At 37.1% G+C, this 16,937-nt stretch overlaps 2 protein-coding genes across 4 annotated transcripts in view; one reads left to right on the forward strand and one right to left on the reverse strand.

Annotated features, from left to right (window-relative positions):
• The first annotated feature begins 237 nt into the window (after positions 1-237).
• MANSC4 (MANSC domain containing 4) lies at positions 238-8,708 on the forward strand. Its single transcript, XM_025455483.3, has 4 exons — positions 238-1,978; positions 4,508-4,642; positions 7,272-7,479; positions 7,629-8,708. The coding sequence occupies exons 1-4, from the start codon at positions 1,750-1,752 to the stop codon at positions 7,645-7,647; spliced, it is 591 nt and encodes a 196-aa protein (XP_025311268.1). The 5' UTR covers positions 238-1,749; the 3' UTR covers positions 7,648-8,708.
• A 1,623-nt stretch (positions 8,709-10,331) lies between these two features.
• MRPS35 (mitochondrial ribosomal protein S35) overlaps positions 10,332-16,937 on the reverse strand; it is a 47,019-nt gene continuing 40,413 nt past the window's right edge. For all 3 annotated transcript variants that reach the window (XM_025455474.3, XM_025455476.3, XM_025455475.3), the window contains exon 8: positions 10,332-16,151. In XM_025455474.3, the coding sequence (XP_025311259.1) occupies positions 15,882-16,151 (270 nt within the window). In that variant the 3' untranslated portion in view covers positions 10,332-15,881. The remainder of the gene's footprint in view (positions 16,152-16,937) is intronic.

Genomic DNA, 16,937 nt, shown 5'->3' on the forward strand with positions numbered 1-16,937 from the left:
TTATGTCCCCAGGGCATGAACTAATCGAAGTATCTATGGAACCTCATGGAGTACAGGGAGTAATCTTTTGTTCCTCACCTGTCTCATGCTTTGCCATTAGGAAACCTCTCTTCCCTTTCCCCTTGGAACAGATAGAACAGTCTGATTATTTGCAGGTAAGCAACTGAAACTTGCTTTCTATGAGAAGTTCAATAGGATAACGTATTTATCCTATTGTATAAATACGTATATTTTTATACGTATATTATGTGGATTACCCAAGGTTAGGAGTTAATCTGTGTTATAATGTTTGTTTAGGAGAAAGTGAAATGTTTTGTTTTTAAAGTTATTCAGCCTCTTGAATATTTTCTTATTAAGTTATATGTTTCTAAAAATCAAAGGATATGTACTAGGCTATTATTACAAAACAGGTAGAGATGAAAAATCAAAGAATATTAACATCTTTGTGTCAAGTAAGTGAATGAATCATTGTGTTAAAGGTATGAAAGAAATACAGATCACAGGATAGAAAAAGCTTCATTTTTTTTTTTTTGAAATGAGCAATATTGCAGAACTTTATGCGGAAAGCTGATTTTCACTCATGCTTGGTATAAAAATGGATACAAAAAAAGCAAGTTTCATGCTTTGAGCTAATTTGTCATCTTGGACATCATCATGGGATATAGAAACTATAATCTTCATAAAAATGAGAAACCATTTTTGCTGCCTTTAGTATCTTTTCAAATATTTCGGCATTGCAATTGAAATTTTGTTAATGTTTAGAAACTTAAAACCATTTCATCATTTCCCTAATATGCATTTCTTAGCAACTAAATCTGCTCCAATCAGAGATACTATGCCATTATGTATATGCTTCACAAGGAAGTATCCTTTATAACTTGCAAACTTGAATATCAAAAAATAGATTAGACAGCCCCCATTTTGAACTTCTTCACAATTTTCAGCTGTAATGCTTTTCATTTACGCTTTTTAAAGAAAGATTGTGGCTGGCCTTTTTTAGGGGGAAAATATGCCTGGCTCCCAGAAATGACTAGGATCCACATATCCACATTCAATGTTTTCAAAATCACTGAAAAATTAAAATTTATTTTTTTTTCATTTTCGGTTTTCATTCACTTTCAAGGTTTTTGTTTTGTTTTGTTAGTAAAAACAAAACATTTAAACCAGTGCACAAACTGGTTTTCTGGTGAACCTGAATACCAGAACTTAAATTCACAGGAAAAAAAAAAAGATTGAAAAAAAAAATCTGCAGTCACAGGTTCCTTTAAGACCATACAGCAGTCCCCTTACAAAACCACGTCTTGTTTGTGGTGAAATGGATCCTTACTTTATCTGACGTCAAGTGACTAAATTATTGTTTTCCTCAGAAAGACTCTTGGCTAGGGTTTCCATTTGTCTTTATTTTACTTAGTAAGAGGTGTCTGTGACTATTCACGTTCAGTAAAAGAAGAAAAGCAGAAGAGAGAATCCACGTCTTCAAGAGACTAAGGGACAGAGTATCGAAATGGCCTGGAAAATGTTCAAAATTAACGTCAGAAAGTCAAATGTTCACCTAGGGCTCAGCTGGGAAGAAATAAAAGAAAAATCAATACGCAGTCAAAGAATGGCTTCATTTTTCTAGAAGGTGACCCTCCAGGACAGTCCCTTAGCCAACAGCCTCGAAGTTCCAGAAACTGTCCCAAACCCTGATGGTCAGCTCCGGCATCTATCTGGAACTCAGACTTTTTACTCAATCTTTATACCAGGGAAATGCATGTGGCAGTGGTGGCAACATCCTTGGTACTGCTCCTAAGCATGGCGTGGACCTCAGACTCTCTCTGCTCACCCACCATTTTTTACAGAGACTGTTGGATCCGTCGCTTTCCAGGTCTCTTGATTGACCTGGAGGAGTCTCAGAAGCTGGGAGCTCAGTTCCTGAAATATTACTCTGAAAGCACCGGCCAGAAATGCAGCAGGAGCTGCTGCCTTAGGAAGGATGGTAAGTATTAATGATACGCCCGTGCAAAAATCAGGAGAAACTGGTAAAATGAAGACCTAAGTAAGGAAACCTAGGCAGAGGTTCCAGTGAACGAACAGATGAACAGGACTAGGGAAGATGAGGGAGAGACATGGGGATGGGAGAGAGTGGGAGAGAGATTGAAACTGACTTTACCGTCTGGGTCAGTACTGGCTCAGTTTACAAATCTGGTAATGAATGACCCACAATACCATGAAACCTACAGGTGACAGAAAATCTTCTTTTCTTCACTAAAGTGCTAAATAAAAATATTTCCTCAAGGGTTAACTAAATATTTCCATAGCCCGCAAATACGGCATATATGATTTCAAAAATATAGTAATTTCCTTTCCAATGTTCTTTTGGTGATACTGGTATTTCAAATTTTTGAAATGTGCTTGCTTGTGTTGAGCAAATGTGGGTTGCATTGAACAGGAATTTAGACTGTGATTGATGTTTTGAAAGACATAGGTAGATATATATGGCAAATAGCAAGAAGAAAGAAAAGAAATATATATTTTAAATATTCTGATTTTTTTGTCTGAAATCTAGAATCAGAGTTAAACATCATCCATGTAATATGATTAAGGTTTGTAATTAGGAAAACATTTCATTATTGCAGAATTGTCTAGAGACTTCTTTCATTTGTTTTTCATTTTTCCAAGGTTTTAGAGCTACTTGGAAACAGCAAAAGCAACACAACACTTTAAAATGATTCTCTTGATTCTTCCACACTTTCTTTCCATGGTTTGATACGAACTTATTGCCAGTGCCTCCTATCCAAGTATGCATGTAAGATTTCTGGGATGCAGACTGGAGCTACTGGAGGGTGTAAACTGACCACAGTGTGAGAAGCTGTCCCAGGCTAAGCGCTCAAGAGTAATCAGGCACACAAGGGGGGCAATTGATTTATTAGAGGGAAATCTTTTTGAAAAAGTTTCCAATCCAGATTTTCACCTTAGAGATGCTTCTCATAAGCTGTTCCAGAAGCCTTGAGGGAAGATGGGTGAGGGGGGATACTTTCCGGCATTTTCCCATGGCACCAATTTACCTGACTGTCCACTGCAAGGAAAGTTTGTCCTCTGGACTTCCAGAGGACTATAAGCACCAGCAGAATTCCATGATTTTAGAGCCTCTGTAGCTTCCAAATTGTGGTTTTCTTCCTCCAGAAGAAAGGGCACGAACACACGTCTCTGTTTTTTAGATGGAAGCCAGAACTTTAAAAAGTCACAGTTCTGCAATAGTTAACCTGTTCAGAGCTGGAACTCTAAAGTGTACACAAAGAGGTGCATTAAAAAAAAAAATCTTTCAAAACTGTTCTCTACAGCATCAACTGCTTTCTTATACAAAATTTAGATGTCTAAATTTGAATGTTTTTTAGCCCTTTCCCTTGAACCTGACAGCAGTCTTCAGGGAATGCATCTGTAATCTAAAAATGTATGAGTAATATATTATTCATTGACTTCTGCCCTCTTCTTTATTCTACTGGAAAAGTAAGGAATGCAGAACCATGGGATGTCCCAGAAGTAATGGGGGAGATGCAGCACCCCACAGTTAACCTCACACAGAGGCAGCACAGGTCTGGCCAGCAGTAATTCCACAACAGCTGTAGGCATACTCTGAGGTCTGGTAATTGTATGCTATCCCTCTGTAATCTTGTTTTATTAAAGAAGTTGATACCTTTGGCCAGTGGATATTTCCTAGCACATGGTTCCTACTACACTGAAGCCGGAGGAAAATCTGTTTTGCACTTTACGGAGGACAGATTGAAGACTGGCACTCAACAAATCGGACTTCAGGTTTTCCAGAAATAACATGATACATTTTAAGGAGCAAACTTATTTGGTAAAAGGGAGACAGCATGAGTAAGTGATATACCTCTACCCATTAGAATTCCAAATGTTAACATCCTTGTCAGTAGACTCTCTTCCTCTTTAAGTGACACTGAATAAGCTCTTCTTTGGCTGTGCAATTTGCAACATGGGGCTAGTGCTCCCCTACAATCAGGGTCAGGGTAGTGTTCACCTGGCCTGCTGCCTTCCCACCATCTGGGCCTCTCCCAGTAATTGCCGTTTTTGCTTTCCCATTACTGCCTCTTTTGTTACAACATCTGTCACTTTATTTTCGTTATTTCTCTGGTGAACTCCAGTACCTTAGCATTCTGAGAGGGCACTGCAACTAGAAATCTGATATGTACAAATCCCCAGAGGCTTCTGTAGCTAAATGAACTTTTCACAAACATAAAATACTGGGATTGGAAAATGATTCCAGGTAATTCTCTGTGGAATGGAGTATGTGAAAGATTAAAGAAAATCAGTGGATAATTTCTCTTAAAGAGGCATTTTCCACATTCATAGAAACAGTTACTGTAGTTCATAATGTTCTGTAAAATGTCTGAATACAGCCCTGCAATATACTGCTGTTAATCCAATGTTCTTGAAAGAAATCTTACTTAGAACTCATCAAGCTGATAGAAATCAAAACCATCTACAGATGCACTTTTCCTTTCAGTTTCCTGTAACGTGGCTGTCTTCTACCATGATCCTATTCATGACAATGTCAACTGCCTCCACATTCACTGCCCAACATTGGAGAGCTGCATATTAGAGCCTGGAACCAGTGCCATTTTATACAACATAACAGAAGGTAATGATTTATGTATTTTGCACATATTTTGAAGAATGTTGGTAATGTTCTAGTAGAGACATAAAAACCCAGAAACTGGCTGACAATAGCCATGTATGAATCCCTGAATCATCATTTTCCAGTGCCTTCTATCTGGAAAAGTTTCGGGCATCCAGGGCAAACAACCAAAAGTATATTTCCGTTAGTTCAGCAATGATGAGTTCATTGCAGATGATAACAAATCATATGTGATTGAAGAAGAGCTTAAGCATTATCTTTATTCCAGGAGCCCCCAGCAAAAGCCAAAATAGGCATTTCTACTCCAGTGGCTAAAGATGCTACCAGAAATAAAGAAAACGCTTAATGGCAGTTTTGAGGTCAATTGACACCGCATACAAGGATTTGACAAAGATGATGTCAAAGACAATGAAATACACTTACTAAAATACATTGCCATACCAATGGTCCCAAGATAACCAGTATACTTTTAGAAAAATACACATTTAAGTGTTCCTTCCCTATGTATGTAAACTCAAGGTGCAAACTGGTAAATATGAGAGAATGGATTTTTGCCATCAATATACAAACGAGATAAATTTCGTCATCGATTGGTACTTACTGAACACATAATCCTGCAGGCTGTGAGCAGCATTGCAGAAGATGGCAGCCATATCTCTGCCCTCAAGTTACTTACCGTCTAGTTGATATGACCAGTCTCACAATTAGTGTAAAAAGTGTAGGTGAATTTTAAAAATGTGTGATACTGCCTCAAGTACTAACACTCAAAAGAAGAGGAGACTAAAGAAAGCTAAATTCAGAGGCAGCTTCGTGAGAGAGGCCAGGCAGAGTCAAGATAAGGAGTTCTTTATCACATCATGGGAAGGTATGAAAACAGGTCTGGCTACAAATAGGGCACATTTGGGGTTGCAATGAAAATATGGGTAAGATAGAGTAGGCCAGATTACCAAAGGGCTTTGGATAGAGTAGTGTTTTGTTTTGACTTCGTCACCAATAGAGAATCAGCAAAGGTATTTAATGAGAAAATGCCATCATCAAAGTGATGAGTGTGATGGTCTTTAAGAAAATTATATGCAGGATGCAAATTAGAGTATCTAGTCAGGGAGGCATTAGATCTGGAGTAGGGGACCATAACTCCTCCAAAGAGGAGGGATGATTATCAGTACATTGGGAGGTAACTGGATATGACCTTAGCTACTTTTTGGATGAAGGAAAAGAAGTGAGAGGAGTCAAAAATTGTTCCACAGTACAGATATCTTCCAGCATCGGTGATGGAAGATTGATGAGGTTACTGAAAGAGATAGAGAAGAGCCAGGCAAAGGATTCTGGCTTTGGGAATGTTCAGTGATGACTTGAGATGTCTAGGCGGGAACCTTCAGTAGAGTATAAGAGAAATGAGACCAGAGACCAAGAAAGAGGAAATTATTTAACTGGTGATGTGGATTTCGGTGCCACTGACATAGTGGTCAGTTGACGAGGATAATCTTGTATGTGGTGAAGGGGGAGATGCAGAGAAAATTCAGCAGAAGACAAAGGATGAAAGATTGTGGAAAGCACACAACTGGTTAGGACCAAGGAGAAAACCAGCTAAAGAAAGAAAAAGTGAGAAGCAGGCAGGCTGAGGTAAAGTACCAAGAAAGTGTCTGCTCTGGGGAGTCCTGGGAGGACAATTTTAAGGAAAGGATGGCACAGGGCAGCTCCGGTGGCCCAGCGGTTTAGCGCCACCTTCAGCTTGGGGTGTGATCCTGGAGACCCAGGATCGAGTCCCACGTCGGGCTCCCTGCATGGAGCCTGCTTCTCCCTCTGCCTGTGTCTCTCTGCCTCTCTCTGTCTGTCATTAATAAATAAATAATTTTTTTTTTTTTAAAAAAAGGAAAGGATGGCAGTATCGGGAATAAAAGTCAAAGCAATGAAACTGATCAGGAAATATGGAAACTACTGATTACCTCAGAAGAATAATTCTGACAGAATAGTGAGGATGGAATAAGATGGCAGAAGGTAAACAACAAAGTAAAGAAAGGGATGTTGGTATGTCTAGAGGGGGAGAGAGAGAGGGAGGGAGAGACAGAAACTGATAGGAGAGATGATTGGAAAGCTGTTGAGGTTTTTTTCCCCCTTTATAGATGAAGCAATATTTGCCAGGTCTGAAGTCAGAGTGAAAGGAGTTCCTTTACAAGAGAGAAAATACCAAAGACAAAGTCAGGATCCTCAGGGAACAGGAAGGGAGGAGACAGAGGCTTTGCTCATGATTTTGAATACAGTTACCCTTCTCAGGCTCAATTTTTAAAAACTTTGTTTGAAAATGCTCTATATCTCAAACGGTTGTTGGTTTGTTTTTTGTTTTTGTTTTTTGTTTTCCAGTTCTTGCACTAACTTGGCTATTGTTACCCAAAAACCCTGGCAGACGCAAAGATTCCTCCACGATGTAGCCAAATTTGTTCATAATGGGAAGCGTTGTCAAAAGTTAAGATAAATTCAAATGTTTCTAAGTCTTTAGGAGGAATGTAATAGAACTTGAACTTAAACTTAGTTCACTAACTCAATGGCAAACGCAAGACTTCTCCAAACTGTGGTTTGAGGTTCTCTCCTTGAAATAAAAAATAAAATGAATGATGCCTTATTTATCTTTCAGGTATAGATCCAGATTTGCTGATTTTTGAACAGTCACCTCCCACATACCTAAATACTCGTTCTTCATCTAGCCCATGGGACAAACTAAGGATTCTAAAAGCTATGAATTTAGATAAACAACAAACCACCATGATAAACCAAATGCTACCGTCAATGGTGCCATCATTAACCACACATCAAGATTTGGTTGTCAACACAAACAATACCAGGTATTACAAGGAATTAACCACAGGTTCTTGGGCAAGATTCATTTCCCTAAATGACTCCATTACCACAGAGATAAATACGGTGTCACACAGTACTGATTTTATCAACAATCCAGATAACAAGACTGTTTCTCCTTTCTTTGTTCCCATAGACACAAAACTTTTTCATAGGCCTATTCCATCCCGACTCAACAGTAGCAAGCAATTACTAAACAAAACCAAGGGGTCCAACAGCAGAAACCACACATCTGAGAATGAAGACATGACACCTGATGGGACATCTGTGATATCAAAGATATGGCTGGTTCCAGTGGCCCTCTGTACCTCTGTCATCTTTCTTTGCTGTTGTATAATCATCTTGGCATCTGGATGCTGTAGAAAGCAGCAAGGCCAGTATAAACCAGGGCAGAGAAAGTCAGGATCCAGACAAATTAAAAAAATTAACATTCTAAAGGAGAACTTTTAATAGCCAAAGTTACAGGGAGATTGTAAGCTTTTAAGAGTATCATTTTTAGTTTTCTATAGGACAAGGGCAGTGTGTAAAAAAATAAAAAATTGCACAGGATGCTCACTCCTACCAATCTTTGAAAAAGGCCAATGCTTGATAAACTTAACTTTTTTTTATTACTTCCATTTTCTCGAGCAGTGTACTAAAGATCCAAAATCCTGACCCCTAGTTATTGAGCACTGCAAGAGAGATATGCTTCTATGTGCTGTACATGTCTTCACTCATTGATATAACTTTATGAGTTAGCATATTTTTATTAACCATTATAGTATTATTATATTTTACAGATAAGGAAAATGGGAAGAGAGGCTAAACATCCTGCCTAAAGTCACACAGGTTGTATAGTGAAGCCAGGACTTAATAGGTAATCTGGTTCAAAAGTTCATACTTGAAATCACTATTAGATTAAAGGCCTCCATTTTCCCAAAAAGCATGGAAAAAAGATACAGAGAGGAAAATACTGTAACATCATTTGTCTGTCAAGGTCAAATTATTGTCATGGATGTTAATAAACTCTTTTAGTGGTTTGGACAGAAAAGCATTATTATTAGAGTTACTAACCTATGTGCAAATGCTGTTATAGTTTTAATGTTCAATTGATGAATTCTTCTTAATCCTAAACTATCTTCATTTTTAAAAGCTGACATGCCTTTAAATAACTTTGGTACTGGAATCTGAGTTTTGTGTTGATCTCTGTTGAATAAAGCTTGGGAGTTTTAGTTTACATCCTTCACTTGTATGCATTCTTTTTCCAGGTGCAAATATTACCTGCAGGTATTTCAGCTCTGTCCCAATCTTACACCAGATCTACACAGCCCCCTCAAAGTGCAGGCACTTTAATTCAAGTCTCCAATGATTTGAAACTTTAGGCCCTTAATCTAATACTTGAAACCCTTTTGAAATGTGAGAATAGATATTAAAAGATAGCTAATAAGCATGAAGAATAGATAAGAAAAAAATACTATTACAGGAGTAATAAAATAGTACTGTTTTCTCTTATGTTAAATTATCCAGTGGATTAAGAGGTGTTTGTTTCTTTCCCTTGGGTGGTGGGGGGGGGGCGTGCGGAGTCGATGTCTGTAAAGAAATATACAAAATCTCTATCAGTGGAATATTAGCCACAAATGAAAGTCTGAATTAAAAAATTTCATTAATTTATCCTTATTTGCTAGTTATTATAAAATATCATGCCCATACTATGTACGGAGGACATAAAGATTTAAACTATCCTAAAATTATAAATAAATAATTCAGGAAGCAAGCAGTCTTTAAAAATTATTTGTATATATAATCTTTGAAAAGATTTCTTTAAAATATATACAAGTTGTTTAAAGGTTTCCCAAAAACTAGGGCTACTAAAAGTTCCCCCCCCCACCTTGGTGTTTCAGAGAATTTGCTCATTTCCTAAAATTGATAGTTTTATAGAAATGATCATAATTTGAGAAAACATATTTACCTTTGTAAGAAAATAAACTCATATCCCTTCCCTTCTTCAGCCACTACCTTAGACCATCAGATAAACTGAGTAAATTTATTAGGCTGTAGGTATGACCAGACCAGAGTCAGCCAGGAAGCAAAAACTGCAGGCCTAGAAACTATGTCCTTCCTGGAAACCACAAGGACCAAAAGAGAACTGAATAGAATTTGAAACTTTCCTAAGAAACAAAGATTCTCAAGGCCCAGTCAAAAACCAAGGCCAAGTGTAACCAATTGTTACACTCAGTTGCAAAGTAACCATGATACTGAAATTTGTCCAACACTGTAACTAGCCAGACCTCTTTTACAAGTCTGTAACTGGCCAGTATTATGAAATACTTACCAGTGTTGGGAAGAATCTATGCAACATAAGAACTGAAGTATGCTACAATTAAGGAAACAGATTTGTCCTATTTCTTAGTTGCCTACATGTTCAAGCAACCTCTGAGTTACGTAACTTTAAAGTTTGAAGTCAGCAGTAACTGTATATTAATGCAGCAAATATCCCTTAGATTCGTTATAAGGATAAATATGATTATGTTCATTGTTATGTTCATATTGGCTCAATTAATAAAGGACAAAGATCCGACTAATAACAGTGTTGTTTAATCATTGCTAAAATTACAGTAACAGTAACTGCTTTCCATTTGAGGCAGTTCTGTATTAATCTTACAACTGTAAGATTATGCCATTAGGTGTCAATGTTACAGCCTGTCTTCAGGCCAGTTGCCTGGAGATAACCAAACTGCAAAGACTAGAGGGTACAATGCTCTACAAGACACCAAGTATCAGTCTGGAGTGGGGAGATCTGGCTTAAGAATACCTCAAGTTTGACTGATTGACTAGAATGATTCACAGCACTCAAGGAAAGTTGTTATACTCACGGTTATGGTTTATTACAGGGAAAGGATATGGATTAAAATCAGCCAAGGGAAGAAGCATGTAGGAAGAAGTCATACAGGGTTCTCTGTGTTGTGTGTGTCCTCTTCCCCTGGAAGCAAGATGTGCTACTTTTCCTGTTCCTGTACCAGTGTATAATATGCCTAGAGTTTTGCCAACTCGAGAAACCTGCCTGAACTTCAGTGCTCAAAATTTTTATAGAGGCCCTATTACATGGGTATTACAGAGATTACCTGGGTGGTTAATCTCTGCTGCCAGGTGGACTGATCCCAGCTGACTCAATGCCCCTCACTAAATCATTGGTTTTCTGGCATGGCTGAGACTGTCAGGTGTGGCCAGCCCCACTCTAAAATCCATTGTGACTGGCTCTCACCCTAAACAAAGATACTCCTATAAGGTATGACATAGATGACCTTCTAAAAGCTGCAGGCAAAGGTCAAAACCTCTCTTTGGGCCAGGTCAAATTCTTTATCACATATCATTACTGCTTTCATCTGCACTGTATTATTACTACAGGACAGATGACCCTAATCAACCACCTCTTTACATGTTCTCAAATGATCATTTCTCCTCAACCTGTTTTCAAATGTTTCCTTCTTCAATCCTGTTTCTGCATCTGAATTTCTCTAAACTCCATGAATCTCTAAGAAATATACCATTTCAATATATTTAAAGTATGTTTTAAACTGACCTAAAAGTTGTGTTACCTAACATTGCTTTTCATTTATTATTTCCAAACACTGGATTACAACTCATCTCTCCTTTTTGCAATTAAGTTCATTTTAGTGTCCTCAACAACATAGATTCCTGGCCTTGTTAATAGTGTATCATACCTTCATTTCATATAAATCCTTTGGATAATTGTTTTGAAATTCTTTTTGGCTTTCATTTATGTTCTCTAATTCTGTTAGGCAAAGTAAGTCTTAGACAAACAACAAACTCAGTAATTCCTCTATTTTAACTTAATCACAACTTTGGAAATGGTAAGAAGTAACAGATATATTTAAAAATACTGAATTGACAGCTAAATTGAATGGAATGTTTCATAGAGTAGTTCTTATAGTTTACTCCAATTAATTTCTAGGTCCTTTTATCCCTTATCTCTTTTCTGAGCTGTAGAAGCTCAAACTGGGGATCTAGAGAGACCAATACCAGTTAACCTCCATTCCCACTTTTCTGTAAGCTTGGGCTTGAAGAACTGACCCCAGAAAACAGAAAGGAGGATGCTAAACAGAGCTGAAGTAAGCCCAAAGGAGAGGAATGGGACAAACTTTCCAGGTTAGAAAATACTTCCAAGGAGCTGTTTCTAATCAGAAATGGCATCTATGAAAAATGCATTGGGTAGACAGTTATGCAAAAAAGCACTGAACTATATTCAGGGGCCTGGGTTCTGGGCCTAGCTCTCCAAATAACCAAAATCATTTCAGCTGGTCCCGACTTATGACTCAACTTATGATTTTTCGATTTTACAATGCTGTGAAAGCAATAACACATTCTGTGGAAACCACACTTCAAATGTTGAATTTTGATCTTTTCCCAGACTAGTGATATGTGATGATATGTTTTTGTGATGCTGGGCGGTGGCAGCCACAGCTCCTATTCAGCCATGTGATCACAAGAATAAACAACCAGTACACTGACAACCACTTCATACCCATACAACCATTCTGTCTTTCACTTTCAGTGCAGTATTCAATAAATTATATGAGACATTCAACATCTCAGTATAAAATAGGCCATTACACATTCTTCTCAAGTACACATGGTACATTCTCCAGAATAGATTACATAGTGGGTCAAAAATCAGGTCTCAATCAGTACAGAAAGACCGGGATCGTATCAAGCATATTTTCAGATCACAATGCTTTAAAACTTGAACTCAATCACAAGAGAAAATTTTGATAAAACAAATACATGGAAAAAAAAAGAGCATTCTACTAAAGAAATAATGGATCAACCAGGGAATTAAAGAAGAATTTAAAAAATACATAGAAACAAATGAAAATGAAAACATGACAGTTCAGAACCTTTGGGATGCAGCAAAGTCGCTTCTAAGAGGGAAGTGTATATAAGCAATAAAAGCCTTTCTTAAGAAATAAGAAAAGTCTAGAATACACAACCTAGCCTTACACCTAAAGGAGCTGGAAAAACAACCAAAAATAAAGTCTAAACTCAGCAGAAGTGAGTCAATAAAGATTAGAAAACAATGAAATAGAAACCAAAAGAAGAGTATAACACATCAACGAAACTAGGAGCTGGTTCTCTGAAAGAATTAATAAGATCAATAAACCCTTAGATTTAACAAAAAGACCCACATAAAATCATGAATGAAAGAGGAGAGATTACAACCAACACCAAAGAAATACAAACAATTATAAGAGAATATTATGAGCAATTATATACCAACAAGTAAGTAAGTAATCTGGAAGAAATAGATGCATTCCTAGAAACATATTAAATACCAAAACTGAAACAGGAACGAATACAAAACCTGAACAGATCCATTACCAGCAAAGAAATTGAAGCAATAATCAAAAATCTCCCAACAAACAAGAATAGAGGGCAAAATGGCCTCCCAGCAGAATTCTACCAAGCATTTCAAGAAGAATTAATACCTATTCTTCTGAAGCTGTTTCAAAAATTAGAAACAGATGGTGGAAAACCTCCAAACTCATTAGAGGCTAGCATGACCTTGATCCCAAAACCAGACAAAGGCCCCACCAAAAAGGAGAATTACAGACCAGTATCCCTGACGAACATGGATGCAAAAAGTCTCACTAAAACACTAGCTAATAGGATCCAACGGTATATTAAAAAGGAGTATTCACCACGACCAAGTAGGATTTATTCCTGGGCTGGAAGGGTGGTTCAACATCCACAAATCAACCAATGTGATACACATTAATAAAAGAAAGGATAAGAACCATATGACATTCTCAATAGGTGTAGAAAAAGCATTTGACAAAATAAAGCATTGATAAAAACTCTGTTGTGTAGGAACAGGAGGAACATACCTCAATATTATAAAAGCCATTTACAAGAAACTGACAGCAAATATAATCCTCAAAAGGGAAAAACAGAGCTTTTCCTCTAAGGTCAGGAACATGATAGGGATGTCCACTCTCACCACTACTGTTCAACATAGTATTAGAAGTCCTGGCCTCAGCAATCAGACAACAAAAAGAAATAAAAGGCATCCAAATCAGCAAAAAAGTGAAATTCTCATTCTTTTCAGATAACATGATTCTCTAGGTGGGAAACCCAAAAGACTCCATCCCAAAATTGCTAATCTCATACAGGAATTCAGCAAAGTGGCAGGACATAAAATCAATGCACAAAAATCAGTTGCATTTCTATACACAATGAGGCCGAAGAAAGAGAAATCAAGGATTCCATCCCATTTACAATTGCACCCAGAACCATGAGATACCTAGGAATAAACCTAACCGAAGAGGTAAAGGATTTGTACTCTGAAAACGATTAAAAGAATTTTCTTATAAAAGAAATGAGGAAGACAAAGAAATGGAAAAACATTCCATGCTCATGGATTGAAGAACAAATACTGTTAAAATGTCTATAGTACCCAAAGCAATCTATACATTCAATGCATCCCTATCAAAATACCATCAACATTTTTCATAGATCTGGAACAAACAATCCTAAAATTTGCATAGAACCAGAAATGACCCCGAATACCCAAAGCAATCTCGAAAAAGAAAACCAAAGCTGGAGGCATCACAATTCCAGACTTCAAACTCTGTTACAAAGCTGTAAGCATCAGTACGGTATGTATGGTACTGGCACAAAAAACAGACACACAGATCAATGGAACAGAATAGAGAACCCAAAAATGGACCCTCAACTCTATGAGCAACTAATCTTCAACAAAGCAGGAAAGAATATCCACTGGAAAAAAGGCAATCTCTTCAAAAATAGTGTTGGGAAAAGTGGACAGCGACATGCAAAGAATGAAATGACCACTTTCTTATATCATACACAAAAAATGAAGTCAAAATGGGTGAAAAATCTAAATGTGAGACAAGAATCCATCAAAATCCTAGAAAACACAGGCAGAAACCTCTCTGACTTCAGCCACAACAATCTTTTGCTAGACAAATCTCCAAAGGAAAAAGAAACAAAAGTAAAAAATGGGGATCCCTGGATGGCACAGCGGTTTAGCGCCTGCCTTTGGCCCAGGGCGCGATCCTGGAGACCCGGGATAGAGTCCCACATCGGGCTCCCGGTGCATGGAGCCTGCTTCTCCCTCTGCCTATGTCTCTGCCTCTCTCTCTCTCTCTCTGTGACTATAATAAATAAATAAAAATTAAAAAAAAAAAAGAACTATTAGGACTTTATCAAGATAAAAAGCTTTTGCACAGCAAAGGAAATAGTAGACAAAACTAAAAGGCAACCTACAGAGGGAGAGAAGATATTTGCAAATGTGCTATCAGATAAAGGCTAGTATCCAAAATCTGTAAAGAACCTATCAAACTCAACACTCCCCCCCCCCAAAAAAAAATCCAGTCAAGAAATGGGCAGAAAAAATGAATACACACTTCTCCAAAGGCATACAAATGGCCAACAGATACATTAAAAAAATGTTCAACATCACTTAGCATCAGGAAAATACAAATCAAAACCACAATGAGATATTACCTCATACTAGTCAGAATGGCTAAGTTAACTCAGGAAACAATAGATGTCAGTAAGGATGCAGAGAAAGGGAAACCCTCTTACACTGCTGGTGGGAATGCAAACTGGTGCAACCACTCTGGAAAACAGTAATGGAGGTTCCTCAAAAAAGTTACAAATAGAGCTATCCTATGATCCAGCAATTGCATTACTAGGTATATCCAAAGGGTATAAAAATGGTGATTCAAAGGGGCACATGCACCACAATGTTTACAGCAGCAATGTCCACAATTGTCAAAATTCAGAAGGAGCCCAGAAGTCCACTGACAGATGAATGGATAAAAAAGATGTGATATATATATATATATATATATAGCACAAGTATGTAATATATATATACACACACACACATATATAAATATTACTCAGCCATCAAAAAGAAGGAAATCTTACCATTTGCAACAACATAGATGGGAACTAGAGGATATTATGCTAAGTGAAATAAGGCAGTTGGAAAAAGACAAATCCATATGATTTCACTCATATGTGGAATTTAAGAAACAAAACAGATGAACATTGGGGAAGGAAAGGAAAACTAAAATAAGGTGAAAATTGAGGCATGGCAAACCATAAGAGACGCTGAATTCTAGGAAATAAACTGAGGATTGCTGTAGGGTGGGGGGATGGGTAACAGGTGATGGGCATTAAGGAGGGCACTTGATGTAATAGCACTGGGTCTTTTACGTAACTGCTGAATCACTAAATTCAACGTCTGAAATAAAAAAATCTGATGTCGGTTTTTTTTAGCATTTTCAAATTTATATCAAATGAGATAATGATCACAGATATATCATAAAATTAATACATCAAGTAGATTTTTCTACATAAATCACATTAGATTTAATAGTTTCTTCACTGATTCTTTGTACTGAGAAAGTGTATTTTCATTGTCCCCCTTGTTCTTAAGGCTAACAACAGACTTTTTGTAATCTTCAACTTCCTTTGTACCAAGGAGCTCTTCTTCATTTATTTCCAGATTTTTCTCAGCAGCTTTCATTTGGAGAAGTGTTTGTAGGATATTTTTTTCAGAGGAGCTATTTTCCCATATATACTCTTCCATGTCTGCTTCAGTCTTATCTTTCTCCCATTCTTCAGTTTTCTGAAAGGAAAAAGTGAGTTCTGAAATCTGAGAAATACTACCCAAAAACAAAGTTTTGTTTTGTTTTAGGGAAAGGGAATTTGCAGAAATGTGGAGAGTCCCTGTCAGCACTTTGTATGTCACCTCCAACTTACCTCTCTTAAAGCACTGCTATCCCCCTGTACCAACTGTCTCAGGACCACACACTGTTACATGACTATTGCACTACCACACACTAACTCTACCCACATAGTTTACACTTATCTGCCTTGCAAAAAAGTTCACTCATAAAGCGATACTCTTTCCCAAAAAGATACAGGAAACTCATTTTTTGCAGCTTTCTATCTATCTAATCCCTAAACTCTAACATATCAATATTTCACATTTCTGAGGTTAAGAATAATGAGTTGAGAAGAGACTGTATTTATCTTTGTAAGATGCCTGTGGATGACAAGGAATACCAATTATTAAAATAAAATAAAAATATAAAATACACGTGTAATACATGATTTTTAATAATAATGACTTCATATATTCTGGAATTTTGTTTTGTTATTATCTTTATTTCCTGTTCCTAGAATGGAAACCATATCTGTTACTACTTGTTTTCTCTTAAAAAATTACTACTATTCTATTCTAGCATAAAATATGCTAGAAGAGGTTTTATAGTAATATAATTCGGATTTATGATTTAGATGAAGATGTAACATTCTATGAAAAATCAAGGAATACAGCTAATAAGTAATATGCCCTGGTTCAAAGAAGTGCTGAATGCCAGCCACATTCTTTCTAAATTAACACATAACA

Source organism: Canis lupus, chromosome 27 (genome assembly GCF_003254725.2).
Source record: "Canis lupus dingo isolate Sandy chromosome 27, ASM325472v2, whole genome shotgun sequence".
Lineage (NCBI taxonomy): Eukaryota > Metazoa > Chordata > Mammalia > Carnivora > Canidae > Canis > Canis lupus.